Below are 12,035 nucleotides of genomic sequence, written 5' to 3'. Positions count from 1 at the left end.
CCTCGGGCTAGAAACGGGGCTATTGGATTCTTGAGGATTCGAATTTGCTATTGTTATATTACTCTATTTGTATGTTAATACAAATATTACAGAATGTACCGTTTTTTACGCAAATGGAGACGCGCATAAGATGTGTTCGTTGGTGGAAGTGTGCGTAAAATGGGTAATATTTGTATTAAAAAATGTAACAGAAATATATGTCATTCCCCCCTCTCCTATATCCTTTCTCCCATTCCATCTCCAGTCAAAACACACTGTAACTAAAAGTGAATGTAAAATGCAAACGTAAAAAGTCTGAGGTACAAATGGAAATACTAGAACATGTTTTATTATGAGACTAGAGTGTAGAAAATATGGTTATAGGCTTTTCTCTTTTCAACCAACATGATATAAGTAAAGGCAGTGTGGAGCTGGCAGTATAGCAATAGACAATGAATCGCCATTGTGCTCTGTTTGGACAATAGCTGCATAACCTTTGATCATCGTGAACTCCATGTACAATAACATGTATTTCCTATTAAATAAGACACATTGGTGCTGAATTCAAACGTCGGAGTGTCAAACCCCTTCTTGAAACCTCATTAATCAATGACCATACACAGAATAGCCAGCTGCAGAGCATTATACAAGTCTAAAATAGGCAAGAGGTAAGAGCAACTTATCAATATAAATATATACAAAAGAAAACATCTAAAAAAATATCTTTACATACAAAAATATCTTGATATATTGCAAAAACATGTTTGATATAGAATTTCATATAATAAAATCCGCACATTGGAAGCATTTTAGAACTAAATGTCACATGAGTTTGCAAAGAAGGGTTGATGTTCTTTGATTGGATTAAGCATAGTTTGAGAACAACATTTTAAATTATGTTTTGTGTGCTGTTGTAAAATCACTTTTGAAATGTTGTTTTCGTGGGCGAATGTGCTGGAAGGTTGGATTCCCACGCTGTCAGACATGGAGAGCCTGTTTTCTATTTAGTCCTTTGGCGTTTTTGCTCAACACTGGCCTGCATGTCCGCAGTTTCTCTGGTTGCAAGGCGGTTCCTTTAGGTGGACTGGGTCGTGGACGACCGGAGCAGAACGCCAGCTCAGTGCGTCTTGTTCTAGAGGGCGCGAGCTCCTCTGTAATCCTCCCGAGCCATGCTGAGAGCTTACATCATTCAATTGACCCATATTCCTATAGTAACGAACAAGAAAAGGGGGTAAGACATTAGTTGAGTTATTTTCAATTGATCTTGAAAACCTAATAATGCAACTATTTATTATAACAAATCATAATACAGAACTTGTAGAATATGAATGACAGGCCTATTATAAAAACCTGTTTACCTTATAGGATACAGTTTTTCAGAACCAGTTAGTGAAGTCCAGGAGTTCCTGCTCCTCGGGGCTGAGAGGGTCGTAAGACCCCTCATCGGACGAGTAGGAGGACACTGGAGAGCCTGCCATGGAGTTCATCTCGTTGGGGTAGTTGTTGGGCGACAGGACCCCGGACTGAAACGCTGCGCTCACGGCGTCGTGCTCATCCAAAAGTTGCTGCAGTGCGCGAATGTACTCCACCGCCGACCGTAACGTTTCCACTTTGCTCATCTTCTTGTTGGCTGCGCCATTGGGGACGTGTTCCCGGAGAGTGGCGAAGCCGTTGTTGACAAGTTTCACTCTGTTGCGCTCCCTCTCGTTCCGCCGCGCCACAGTGTGCGGCTGCTGCTGCGGCAGGCTGTACCCAAAGCCGGCAAAGTTCAGCCTCCTCTTGCATCTTAGCAGTTCGGGCGAGGATGAGCGCTGCCTCTTCACCTTGGATGCTGACTTGCCGCTCCCTTGGCTGCTGGTAGGGCTGAGCTGGATACTCTGCGCTGCGGCAGCAAAGAAGCAGGAGGGCGGCATGAACTGCTGCTGGCTCACATTTATTTCCATCTTTGCTGTGATGTCCATTGGCACGTAATTGAAAAATAAAAAATAAGAGCTGCAGAGAATCTCAGAGTTCTTCTTTGGATTGATCGGTAGCAGTTGCGTCCTGCTCGTGGCGTTCACGTGTGGCTTAATGCTCACTTTACCCGTGTTTAATGGGCGGTCTTGTGGGCTTCTGCCTCGCACACTCCTCAGTCTGAACTGAGTCCTGAGAAAGGCTAGTAGCGAGGCTTATACACTGGCAGCCCCACGCGCTGGACCTGACCACGCCTCCTCCTCGTGCTAGTTGTATTCACCTTGGCTCCTGTGCTGTTGCAATGCGTACGCCGGTCGCGTGCCACTTGAACCACTGAACAAACAGTCACCAAAGCACAACTGGTTGCAGCATGCCTACTTGTTCCAGATGTCTTGAGAGTTTTGAGCACTAATAGAATTTTAGTTTTAATAGAATTAATGATTACGCGCAAAGGTTCCAAAATGCTCCTCATATAAAATGCATAAAAATAGAGCGTCTTTGGTTCAGAAATTGACCTTATATAATATATATATTGAATTGTTTCATGGCGAATGAGAGATTGGGGGTCTTGTTCATAAACGTTGGCCACAATGTGATAGAATATAAAATAAGATCGAGGTCAAAAGACAAATAATGAGTAATTTCATTTATGCGTAAAATGAGTTAAACGTGTCCCTTTATGGGTGACTCAAACAACTGTTGAATTTAAAAATATATATATATATTTTTTAAATTAGCTTATACACGCGAACCTATTAGGCTATACTAGCTTTTTACGCATGCAGATAACCAATTTCTCAAGTGGACCGAAAAGTAGTGCTGAAAGGCAGCTCTCAAACTCAGGCGGACCCTAAAGGCGCTTATCAAAGATGTTAAGATTTAGTTGTTTGCATTGTCTTTGCGGTCCATACAGTATGGGCAGTATACTATCAGGTATACCTTATAGACCCCATTGACTGTAAATTGTTTGGAACACTGTCGGGTTGGCAGGCACAAGCAGACCCCACAGTCTTGGATGACCCACAGTTTATTGTTAACACTTTTACAACCGCATTTGAATGCTTCGTCTTTCGAAGAATGGAGCTTTGTCCAGCAGAGGCGAATTTCCCACTTTCATTAGGCTAGAGCTAATCATCACCCTCGGAGAGGCGGAACGGAAGGATAAATCTGAGAAGGGGCCATAAAGAAGGACGCATTCGAGGATGTTTTGTGTATGATTTGATACACCCTATTTTGTTACAGTAACGACTCGACACAGTGTATTTCGACAATTTTGTTTTCTTTTAAAGGGCAGCATAATAGAACATGTCTTTCACTCAGAACAAAACCAACCGACTCCACTCATGGGGATGAGTGTGTGTGTGTGTGTGTGTGTGTGTGTGTGTGTGTGTGTGTGTGTGTGTGTGTGTGTGTGTGTGTGTGTGTGTGTGTGTGTGTGTGTGTGTGTGTGTGTGTGTGTGTGTGTGTGTGTGTTGTGTGTGTTTGAGGGGAGGGGGTAAATTGTGAAATTTTTCTGTGTTGGCTGTGGCATTCAAAATCAAGCCTGCATTGAAGAACCCAGCCCCCACCAACTTTTCTTTTCTTTTTCCTCCTTTTTTTTTTGCACAGCAAGAGAGTTTAGAAAATAAGCGTGGGTTCTATTCAGTTTCCCCCAGTCCCCTCGCCATCGTCGGCTTTCTGAAACCTATCTACCATCCCCTGTCAGTGCGGTTCCAGAGTCCAATTAGCGCTTTGTAAAGACTTGTTTCTACTGCAGATCTTCCAGAGGCAGGCAGAGCGCTCCCTCTATTCGAGGGTTCCAGTCATAGCCGAGTGTAATAATTAATATGACATCTGGGCGCCCGAGTCTCCATTGAAACACCTCTGTCTTTCTGCTTTTGGAGTTCACTGAGACATCATAAAACAAAACTCATAAGGGCCCATTTGTCCTGGGAAATAATCCCTATGTGATATGCGGGATTAATTTTCAATTTGTTAGCTGTTAAACTAAATTGTGGTGTTTATTTTTAAAATAATGTGGTCGTTTGGGGTCGCCCATGGCACTGACTCTACTTTGTATAATTTCTGCAGGTGCATTACAACGGATCAGTCTTATAATAACGTGAAAAGCCCCTACTGAATGCATTTTCAAAGTTGCAAACACAGTGATCACGGTTATCAAAATTCTGATTTATCTTTACTAACAATTTATAAACATGAATAGGTCTAAATAAAAAAGTTTGAAGGGCATAGCCTATATTCAGCTGCATTAACTATTCAATTGGGCTAAAAATAGAGTTTTAGATGAAAGACCATATCTGAAATAAAACATGTGAAGTGTACTATAGCATAGTGGTGTCTAGCTGGCGTACATGACAGTATAGGGGACTTTAATTTTGAAAGTTTTGGACGTTTAAAATTAGGCTACTTTAAACATCTATCTGATGCTTTTGTTTTACTTATTGAGTAAAATAAAACTGTTGTGCTATGCATTAATGAATTAATGAGACCTGTCAAGAACATCTGGAGTGAATGGTAATGAACCATGCCATCACAAGGCATCTGAGTAATCTGAATCAACTTCTCTCAGCAGTTAGCCCATTGAAGAGATGCTGAACTGAATATTTATCTGAAATTCCCTACAGTCTATGTGGACAATCATCCAGTCATGTCTGTTGCCAGTGATGTGCAGCTGTTTAATGGGTCGTGACTACCTGTTCTGGTCTTTACACACACACACACACACACACACACACACACACACACACACACACACACACACACACACACACACACACACACACACACACACACACACACACACACACACACACACACACACACACACACACACACACAGTTAGAGAGATCACCAGTGGTAGAAAAAGTACCCAACTGTCATACTTGAGTAAAAGTAAAGCTACCTTAATAGTAAATGACTCAAGTAAAAGTCACCCAGTAAAATTCTTCTTCTATTCTTGAGTAGAAGTCTATAACTATTTGGTTTAAAATATACATAAGTATCAAAGTAAAAGTATAAATCATTTCAAATTCCTTATATTAAACAAGCCAGATGGCACCATTTTCTTGTTTTTTATTTATTTACAGAAAGCCACGGGCACACTCCAACCTTCAAACATCATTTACAAACGAAGCATTAGTGTGTTTAGTGAGTTCGCCAGATCAGAGGCAGTAGGGATGAACAGAGATGTTCGGTTGATAAGTGCATGAATTTGACATTTTTCTGTCCTGCTAAGTATTCAAAATGTAATGAGTACTTTTGGGTGTCAAGGAAAATGTATGGAGTAAAAAGTACAATATTTTCTCAAGGAATGTAGTGAAATAAAAGTACAAGTAGTCAAAAATATAAATAGTAAAATAAAGTACAGATACCCCCCAAAAACGACTTAAGTAGTACTTTAAAGTATTCTTACTTAAGTACTTTACACCACTGGAGATCACTGAAAACAGCAGCTCTGCTGCAGTAAATATCCACAGGCTGTGCACTGAAATTATTCCGTACTTCTGAGAATATACCAACAAATGTAGGTCTTTCAAACATGTAGGCCTAATATATAGGCAAAACAATGGTGGCTTGGGTTCCTCACTCAAAGTGTCATATGGGTCAGAAGGGCCTTGGGTCCCTAGACCGTATGGATGAGGTGAAATAGTTGGAAAATATTTTGTCTTGTACAACACCACCCTCTAGAGGATTGTCAGTGCATCACCCAAATGCACCCCGACGAGTAACCACTTGATGGCAGTTGTACTTAGTTTTTAAATATTTTGATTTAATGCCCACAGCAGTTTACCACGTTATTCTTTTAGTTTACTGACATTATAATTGATCATTTACACTCATAGAATATTCTGGAATTACTAGGCTACATGTGAGTGTGACATTAGTCTATATTATGAACAATTGAATAATCAGCTAGGTGGGATTCAGTATTTGTGCATAAATACAAATGCAGGGATTATGTTACAATATCACATTTCCGTTGGCTGTTTCATTTTTTCTTTACTTCTCAATAACTAACGATATCTGTGGGATTATAATAAATATCGCCACGTGACCATACGAATCGCAAAATACAAAACGCGTGATGTCTGTCTCAAGTATGTTTCCGTACTATTTTTGTCATGTGAGCGTTGTTTAAGGAGGAGCGTACAAATCCTCACGTCTTACAAGTTTAGTATAGCTTTCTGTTATTTTTAGTGGTTATGGTTGGTAATAGTTATCACGCCAAGTTTAAAAGCAGAAGCAACGCTTAAATATACGCTTTAACACAGCTAACTACTTGACGTTTCTCTAACTTGCATCTGGATGGTGCAAATTGCAGCTGTCAGTGTCCAGCTCAGCTGTCAAACTGTTATCTGGTGATATGCGGTCCTTGAGCTATGTTCAGCTTGTTAGTTTGGATTTCACCGGAACCCTTTTCCCTCGTGCAATTTGTCTTGGGGAGGCGGACAATGACTCGGTAAAATATCAGCAGCTAGACAATTATTCAGCGATCTTTCATTGTGTCCATGTTTTCAGACATAGGCAATCCTTGAAAAAAATGTGTGTAGTCTCAATGCTCACGGCGTTAGTGTATCCACCTCCTAGGGCCAGTTATACATACTGTAGCCTACCAATGACATGTATCAACTCGTTTTTTTGCCAGTTATTTACCCACCTACGTGGCAACATATAAATAATTTTCCAGAAGTCATAAACTGCTCTGCCCACTCTCCACTTGCCCACTCGTTGTCCAGCTGTGCCTTTCTAGTCCCTGTACTGTAAATAACAACTCTTGCTTTAGAGGGTCTCTGACTCATTCCCTCCAGTCACGATAAGAGGGTCAAGAGTGAAATGGTAGATGCCATAACAGTCCTCTTATCACATTCCTTGACCTTCAACATATTTATGACAACATATCTTACATTTGACTGACTGACTGTACCCATGGCCTTGACACCAAAACCTTGACATGAACTGTTATTATTTTTGAACAGCTGAATGAACTTATCGTGGGTGACACCAGTGGAAAGCTGCATGTGTACAAGAACGATGACGCCAAGCCTTGGATCACTAGAACATGTGTGGGCATGGTAAGTGGCTGCTTAGAGGGCATTTGATCACCCCTCTTTGAGTTCAAATATTGTCACATTTAAGTACAACTGTAGTGGCGTTAAAGAGGGAATTTGAACACCTCTGCCTGCACATCAGATTTCTGTTGTTATTTTAGCAGATTTAGACAAATATTTAATGAATTATCTTTTTTGTTTCTTCTTTAGCTCACCTGTGTTGGTGTTGGAGACATCTGCAACTACGGAAGGGTGGGTGTGCAGAAACTGCATAGTCCTCCAGTCAGATGAGGAATATTTGTGTTTTTCCCCCTTGCATCCAATGAGTGCTATCATCTAACTATTCACCGCCTTAACTTATCCATCAGAACTTTGTAGTTGCTGTGGGTGCAGAGGGATGGTTTCACCTGTTTGACCTGTCTGCAGTGGCAGGAGCCAAGTCAGATTCATCCAGCCAGCAGGAGGCGCTGTTCTCTAATGACCAGAAACCCTGCTTCTCTCAGCACATTTCTGCCCGCACCAAAGTCATCCTTATTAGTGACATAGGTAACCTCTCTGTTCTGCACCCATTTCATCCTAGATGTAGGGACCCTCAATGCAATTGACCGTTTCTGTTTTGACTGCTTTATTCTCAGCCGTGTGTGTGTGTGTGTGTGTGTGTGTGTGTGTGTGTGTGTGCGCTTTGCAGATGGGGATGGGCGCCGTGAGCTTGTAGTGGGATACACAGACCGTGTGGTGAGAGCGTTCCGCTGGAAGGAGCCCAACGATTCTTCAGACCTGACCTCTGGACAGCTGGTCCTGCTGAAGAAGTGGCTTCTGGAGGGACAGGCAGGTCTATACACAAACATGGAATATGTCAATCAAAGGCTGAAAAACTCCTGAGGGGTTTCCTACGGAGTAATCTAGATTACTCTACTCAGGGTTTTCTTACCATCTTCAGCAAGCTTTACATTCCAGCTCAGGCTTGGTCCGTTCTACGACGGTGGATATTGCTCGTCCGCCTGCCGCTAACTCTAACAGGCTAGTAACGGCGCATGTCGCACATGGCTAGTCGAACTCTTCATTGAGACAATGCTGAAACCTTCATCTATGAATTAATCAGTGCCACATTTTTATTTGTTCTGAGAGAAAAATTCCCATGCAAGTTCAGCAGGCTATGGTGTGAAATAGGCTATTAAAAGTGCCGTCTTTATTTTCCAACTTTTCGTTAAGGCCGTCTTTGGTGTGTTTATCAATGCACAAGCACCTTCCCACTCCTATTGATATTTGTTATTTATTAAGTCACACAAAAGTGTTACATTGTGTGAAGTTTAAAATGCATTCTATGATTACTAAATGTGAAATGTGATATCTTAACATTAGTATTTTGTAGCACACAAAAAACATTTGATTAATAAAATATTGAGTCAGTCGTCTTCCTCAAATGGAGTCTTTGCAAGAGGGAGTGAATCTGAGTTAATTGATCCTCAACTCGTGGCTCAGTCATTTCATTCAGGGTAAGTGGAGTTAGCTTGCCCAGGAGCAGGTTCGTTCTGAAAGATTCGTTGCCATAGAAATTGACCTGGCTAAAAGCTGAGCTACTTTTGTATGACCGGTTATCCCAAGTTGAACTCTGGCCCGACATATAAACCCCACATAACACTGGATGACTTCACATCCTGTAAAGTGTAAACTCTACTATTTCTAATCCATTATTTCCTCCTGTGACAGGTGGACAGCCTGACAGTAAACCCAGACCAAGAGGGTCTTCCTGAACTGATGGTGTCCCAGCCTGGTTGTGGCTTTGCCATCCTGCTGTGCACATGGACGCAACAGGGCTCCTCTGAGGCGGGGCCTGGGGAGGAGGCTCCACCCACTCCTGGCAGGTACATACCACTGGACATGCAGAGAACCTAATATATCTTTAGATGACTATGTTGGTGTCCAGCACTGAGTGCTGCTGTAAATGTATTAATAATTCATTCCATTTCTATGGATTTAATGTTTTCCTTAACCCTGTGAGAACCAGTGGTCTGCAGGTCTTGAGCTGTTTTAGTTCTTAATTTTTTTTTATCAGACTGTCGTTTTATTATTATTAATATTATTATTATATGCAGTTTAAACAATACTCTTGATGCCATTAACAATTTTAAGCATAAAATGTTGGTAATTTTAGTATGTGAACAATGTGATCGTGTAGTTTTTTTTGTGTTCCAAGCACACTGAAACTGATGGACAGTTCAGAGCAGTTGAAGTGGTCAGTGCAGGTGGATCACCAGCTTTTTGCTCTGCAGAAGCTGGACATCACAGTGAGTTTATAAAAACAGTATACGTTTGTTTTAGTGACTACCTGTGACCGTGCGTTTTTTGACTGTGCCTCTTGTCTCCAGGGTGACGGCAGAGAGGAGGTGGTGGCGTGTGCCTGGGACGGTCAGACCTACATCCGCATGGTGGTGCACTTCCAGTTTGACGAGAACGTCAATGCTTTCTGTGCAGGTGAGATCTCATTCTGAACCACACATTCTTGTCAGATCCCTCACCTATATATATACCTGATTTACGTGATGACGAAGCAAATGATATTGACCGTATTAATACAAAAAATAATTCCAGCTCATGTCACCATTAGATGGCAGTGTTGGACTTCAGGCTCAGGCTACATCCTCTCTATCTCCCACTCTCTCGCTCGCTGTCAAATGCTGTCTCTCCAATTTCTGCACGAGCCCCAGTGCCTCTGAGAGCACAGAGAGATCCTATTGTTATCTAATAAGAGGATTAAAGAAATGGGCAAGAGAGAATCAAATGAAATTCTTTTTGTCACATGCTTCTTAAACAACAAGTGTGTAGTAACTGTGAAATTCTAATTTACGGGCGCTTTTCAACAGCGCCGAGGATAATACAAATAATAATAATACCCCAAGGAATAAATGCAGAATGTGTAACGATGAACGCATGTTGAAGCTACAGACAGGACTTATCAGAGTCGGTGTGTGAACAGCACACACTCAGGGGTCATCCATGCTTTGTCTCTGTGGTTATTGGAATGAATTAGTTCAGCCTCACCACTGTTGGCATTGCTTGCGAAACACGCATTATTATAGGCCAGTGTTCACAGGGCCACAGTGATGAGCAAATATTTTCTTACAAAAAAACCTGCATTGTTGGTTTAAGGGCTTGTCATTTCATGGTAAGGTCTACGACACCTGTTGTATTCGGCGCATGTAACAAAAAACATCTGATTTTATTTATGTGATTTGAACAAATCCTATTTCTAAGCCTCTCCTATTGTCACTGAATGTATATTTTACTGTAATGATTAGGGCCTGGAGTTTTTCCTGATTAAGACATGTGATTAGGGGAAACCCTTGTCGTCTAACCGGCCTTAGATGTTGGTGTTTAACAGGTCAGTACACCTGTAAGGATGGCAAGAACAGCCCCTGTCTGGTGTACGTCAGCTTCAACCACAAGATCTATGTGTACTGGAGGGTGGAGCTGGAGCGCATGGAGCCCACCCATCTCCTTAGGGTCCTGGAGGAGAGGCCAGAGTTCAAGGCCCTGCTGGAGCAACTGGGAGTGGGTGAGTTGGAGTTAAACAAACCTAAAAGCTACTCTCACTCAAACCATATCAAGGAAAAAAATGAGTTAGTTCTAACCTCCTCCGCAGGCTCGTTACTAGAGAGAGCTGACAGGTGGGCTAAGTAGGTCAAAATACAAAAATAATCTTGCATGTAATTTAATTAGAACACAGCACCAGGTAGAAAGCTCCTGGTTTTCCCTGTCCACCATTTTGTTTAGTTCCCCATTAACTCAGCTAATGCTACCTGACACACAAACAGTGCATGTACTGTTCTGTATTCATGTCCTCTAACTGAGAGTAAGGGAAACAGATTAAATGTGTGTGTCCTCTACTCGTCTAAATGTATGTAAAAACCTGTCCCTGCCAGCAGACTGTTGTTCTGATGCGTGACTGGAGTATTTATAGAGGCAGAGGCTGGAATCCACGCATTCACTCCTGTGGAGCAGACGGGACCACTCTCTTCATCTCTCTCTCTGCCTCTCTTCTTTGCTCTCTATATCCCAGGGGAATTCTCTCTCAGCAGGCTAGCAACACTGTCAAAGGGCTGCCCAGATTCACAAACACATCACACACACACACACACAAACGCAACCATGCACACACACACACACTGAGGGACACATCTCGAGACGTACAGAAGTTCCATCACACAGCTGTTCATTGTAGGGTGTGGGTGGACATGCACAGGACAGACTGGGGATATACAGTTGAAGTCGGAAGTTTACACACACCTTAGCAAAATGCATTGTTATTCACAATTCCTGACATTTAATCCTAGTAAGAATTCTCTGTCTTAGGTCAGTTAGAATCACCACCTTATTTTAAGAAGGTGAAATGTCAGAATAATAGAGAGAGTCATTTATTTCAGCTTTTATTTCTTTCATCACATTCCCAGTGGGTCAGAAGTTTACATACACGCAATTAGTATTTGGTAGCATTGCCTTTAAATTGTTTAATTTGGGTCAAACATTTCGGGTAGCCTTCCAACAAGCTTCCCACAATAAGTTGGGTGAGTCAGGTTTGTAGGCCTCCTTGCTCGCACACGCTTTTTCAGTTCGGCCCACAGTTTTTCTATGGGATTGAGGTCAGGGCTTTGTGATGGCCATGACTTTGTTGTCCTTAAGCCATTTTGCCACAACTTTGGAAGTATGCTTGGGGTCATTGTCCATTTGGAAGACCCATTTGCGACCAAGCTTTAACTTCCTGACTGATGTCTTGAGATGTTGCTTCAATATATCCACATAATTTTCCTGCCTCATGATGCCATCTATTTTGTGAAGTGCACCAGCCCCTCCTGCAGCAAACCACCCCCTTGCTTCACCTTTGGGATGGTGTTCTTCGGCTTGCAAGCCTCCCTCTTTTTCTTACAAACATAACGACGGTGATTAATGCCAAAAAGTTCTATTTTTGTTTTATCAGACCAGAGGACAAAAGTATGATCTTTGTCCCCATGAGCAGTTGCAAACCATAGTCTGGCTTTTTTATGGCGGTTTTGGAG

The 12,035-nt window shown here is 42.0% G+C and overlaps 2 protein-coding genes across 5 annotated transcripts in view; one reads left to right on the top strand and one right to left on the bottom strand.

Annotated features, from left to right (window-relative positions):
• Positions 1–312: 312 nt before the first annotated feature.
• LOC112214200 (achaete-scute homolog 1a) lies at positions 313–2,140 on the bottom strand. Its single transcript, XM_024372784.1, has 2 exons — positions 1,338–2,140; positions 313–1,185 (listed from the first exon to the last, which is right to left on the bottom strand). The coding sequence occupies exon 1, from the start codon at positions 1,938–1,940 to the stop codon at positions 1,356–1,358; it is 585 nt and encodes a 194-aa protein (XP_024228552.1). The 5' UTR covers positions 1,941–2,140; the 3' UTR covers positions 313–1,185; positions 1,338–1,355.
• A 7,091-nt stretch (positions 2,141–9,231) lies between these two features.
• Positions 9,232–12,035, top strand: part of LOC112215009 (endosome/lysosome-associated apoptosis and autophagy regulator family member 2) — a 75,411-nt gene continuing 72,607 nt past the window's right edge. For all 4 annotated transcript variants that reach the window (XM_042297995.1, XM_042297994.1, XM_042297993.1 and 1 more), the window contains exons 1-3: positions 9,232–9,269; positions 9,351–9,456; positions 10,364–10,537. In XM_042297995.1, coding sequence (XP_042153929.1) covers positions 9,442–9,456; positions 10,364–10,537 — 189 coding nt within the window. In that variant the 5' untranslated portion in view covers positions 9,232–9,269; positions 9,351–9,441. The remainder of the gene's footprint in view (positions 9,270–9,350; positions 9,457–10,363; positions 10,538–12,035) is intronic.

The sequence above is a fragment of the Oncorhynchus tshawytscha genome, linkage group LG15 (assembly GCF_018296145.1).
Source record: "Oncorhynchus tshawytscha isolate Ot180627B linkage group LG15, Otsh_v2.0, whole genome shotgun sequence".
Lineage (NCBI taxonomy): Eukaryota > Metazoa > Chordata > Actinopteri > Salmoniformes > Salmonidae > Oncorhynchus > Oncorhynchus tshawytscha.
This window is presented reverse-complemented; position numbering and strand designations above follow the sequence as displayed.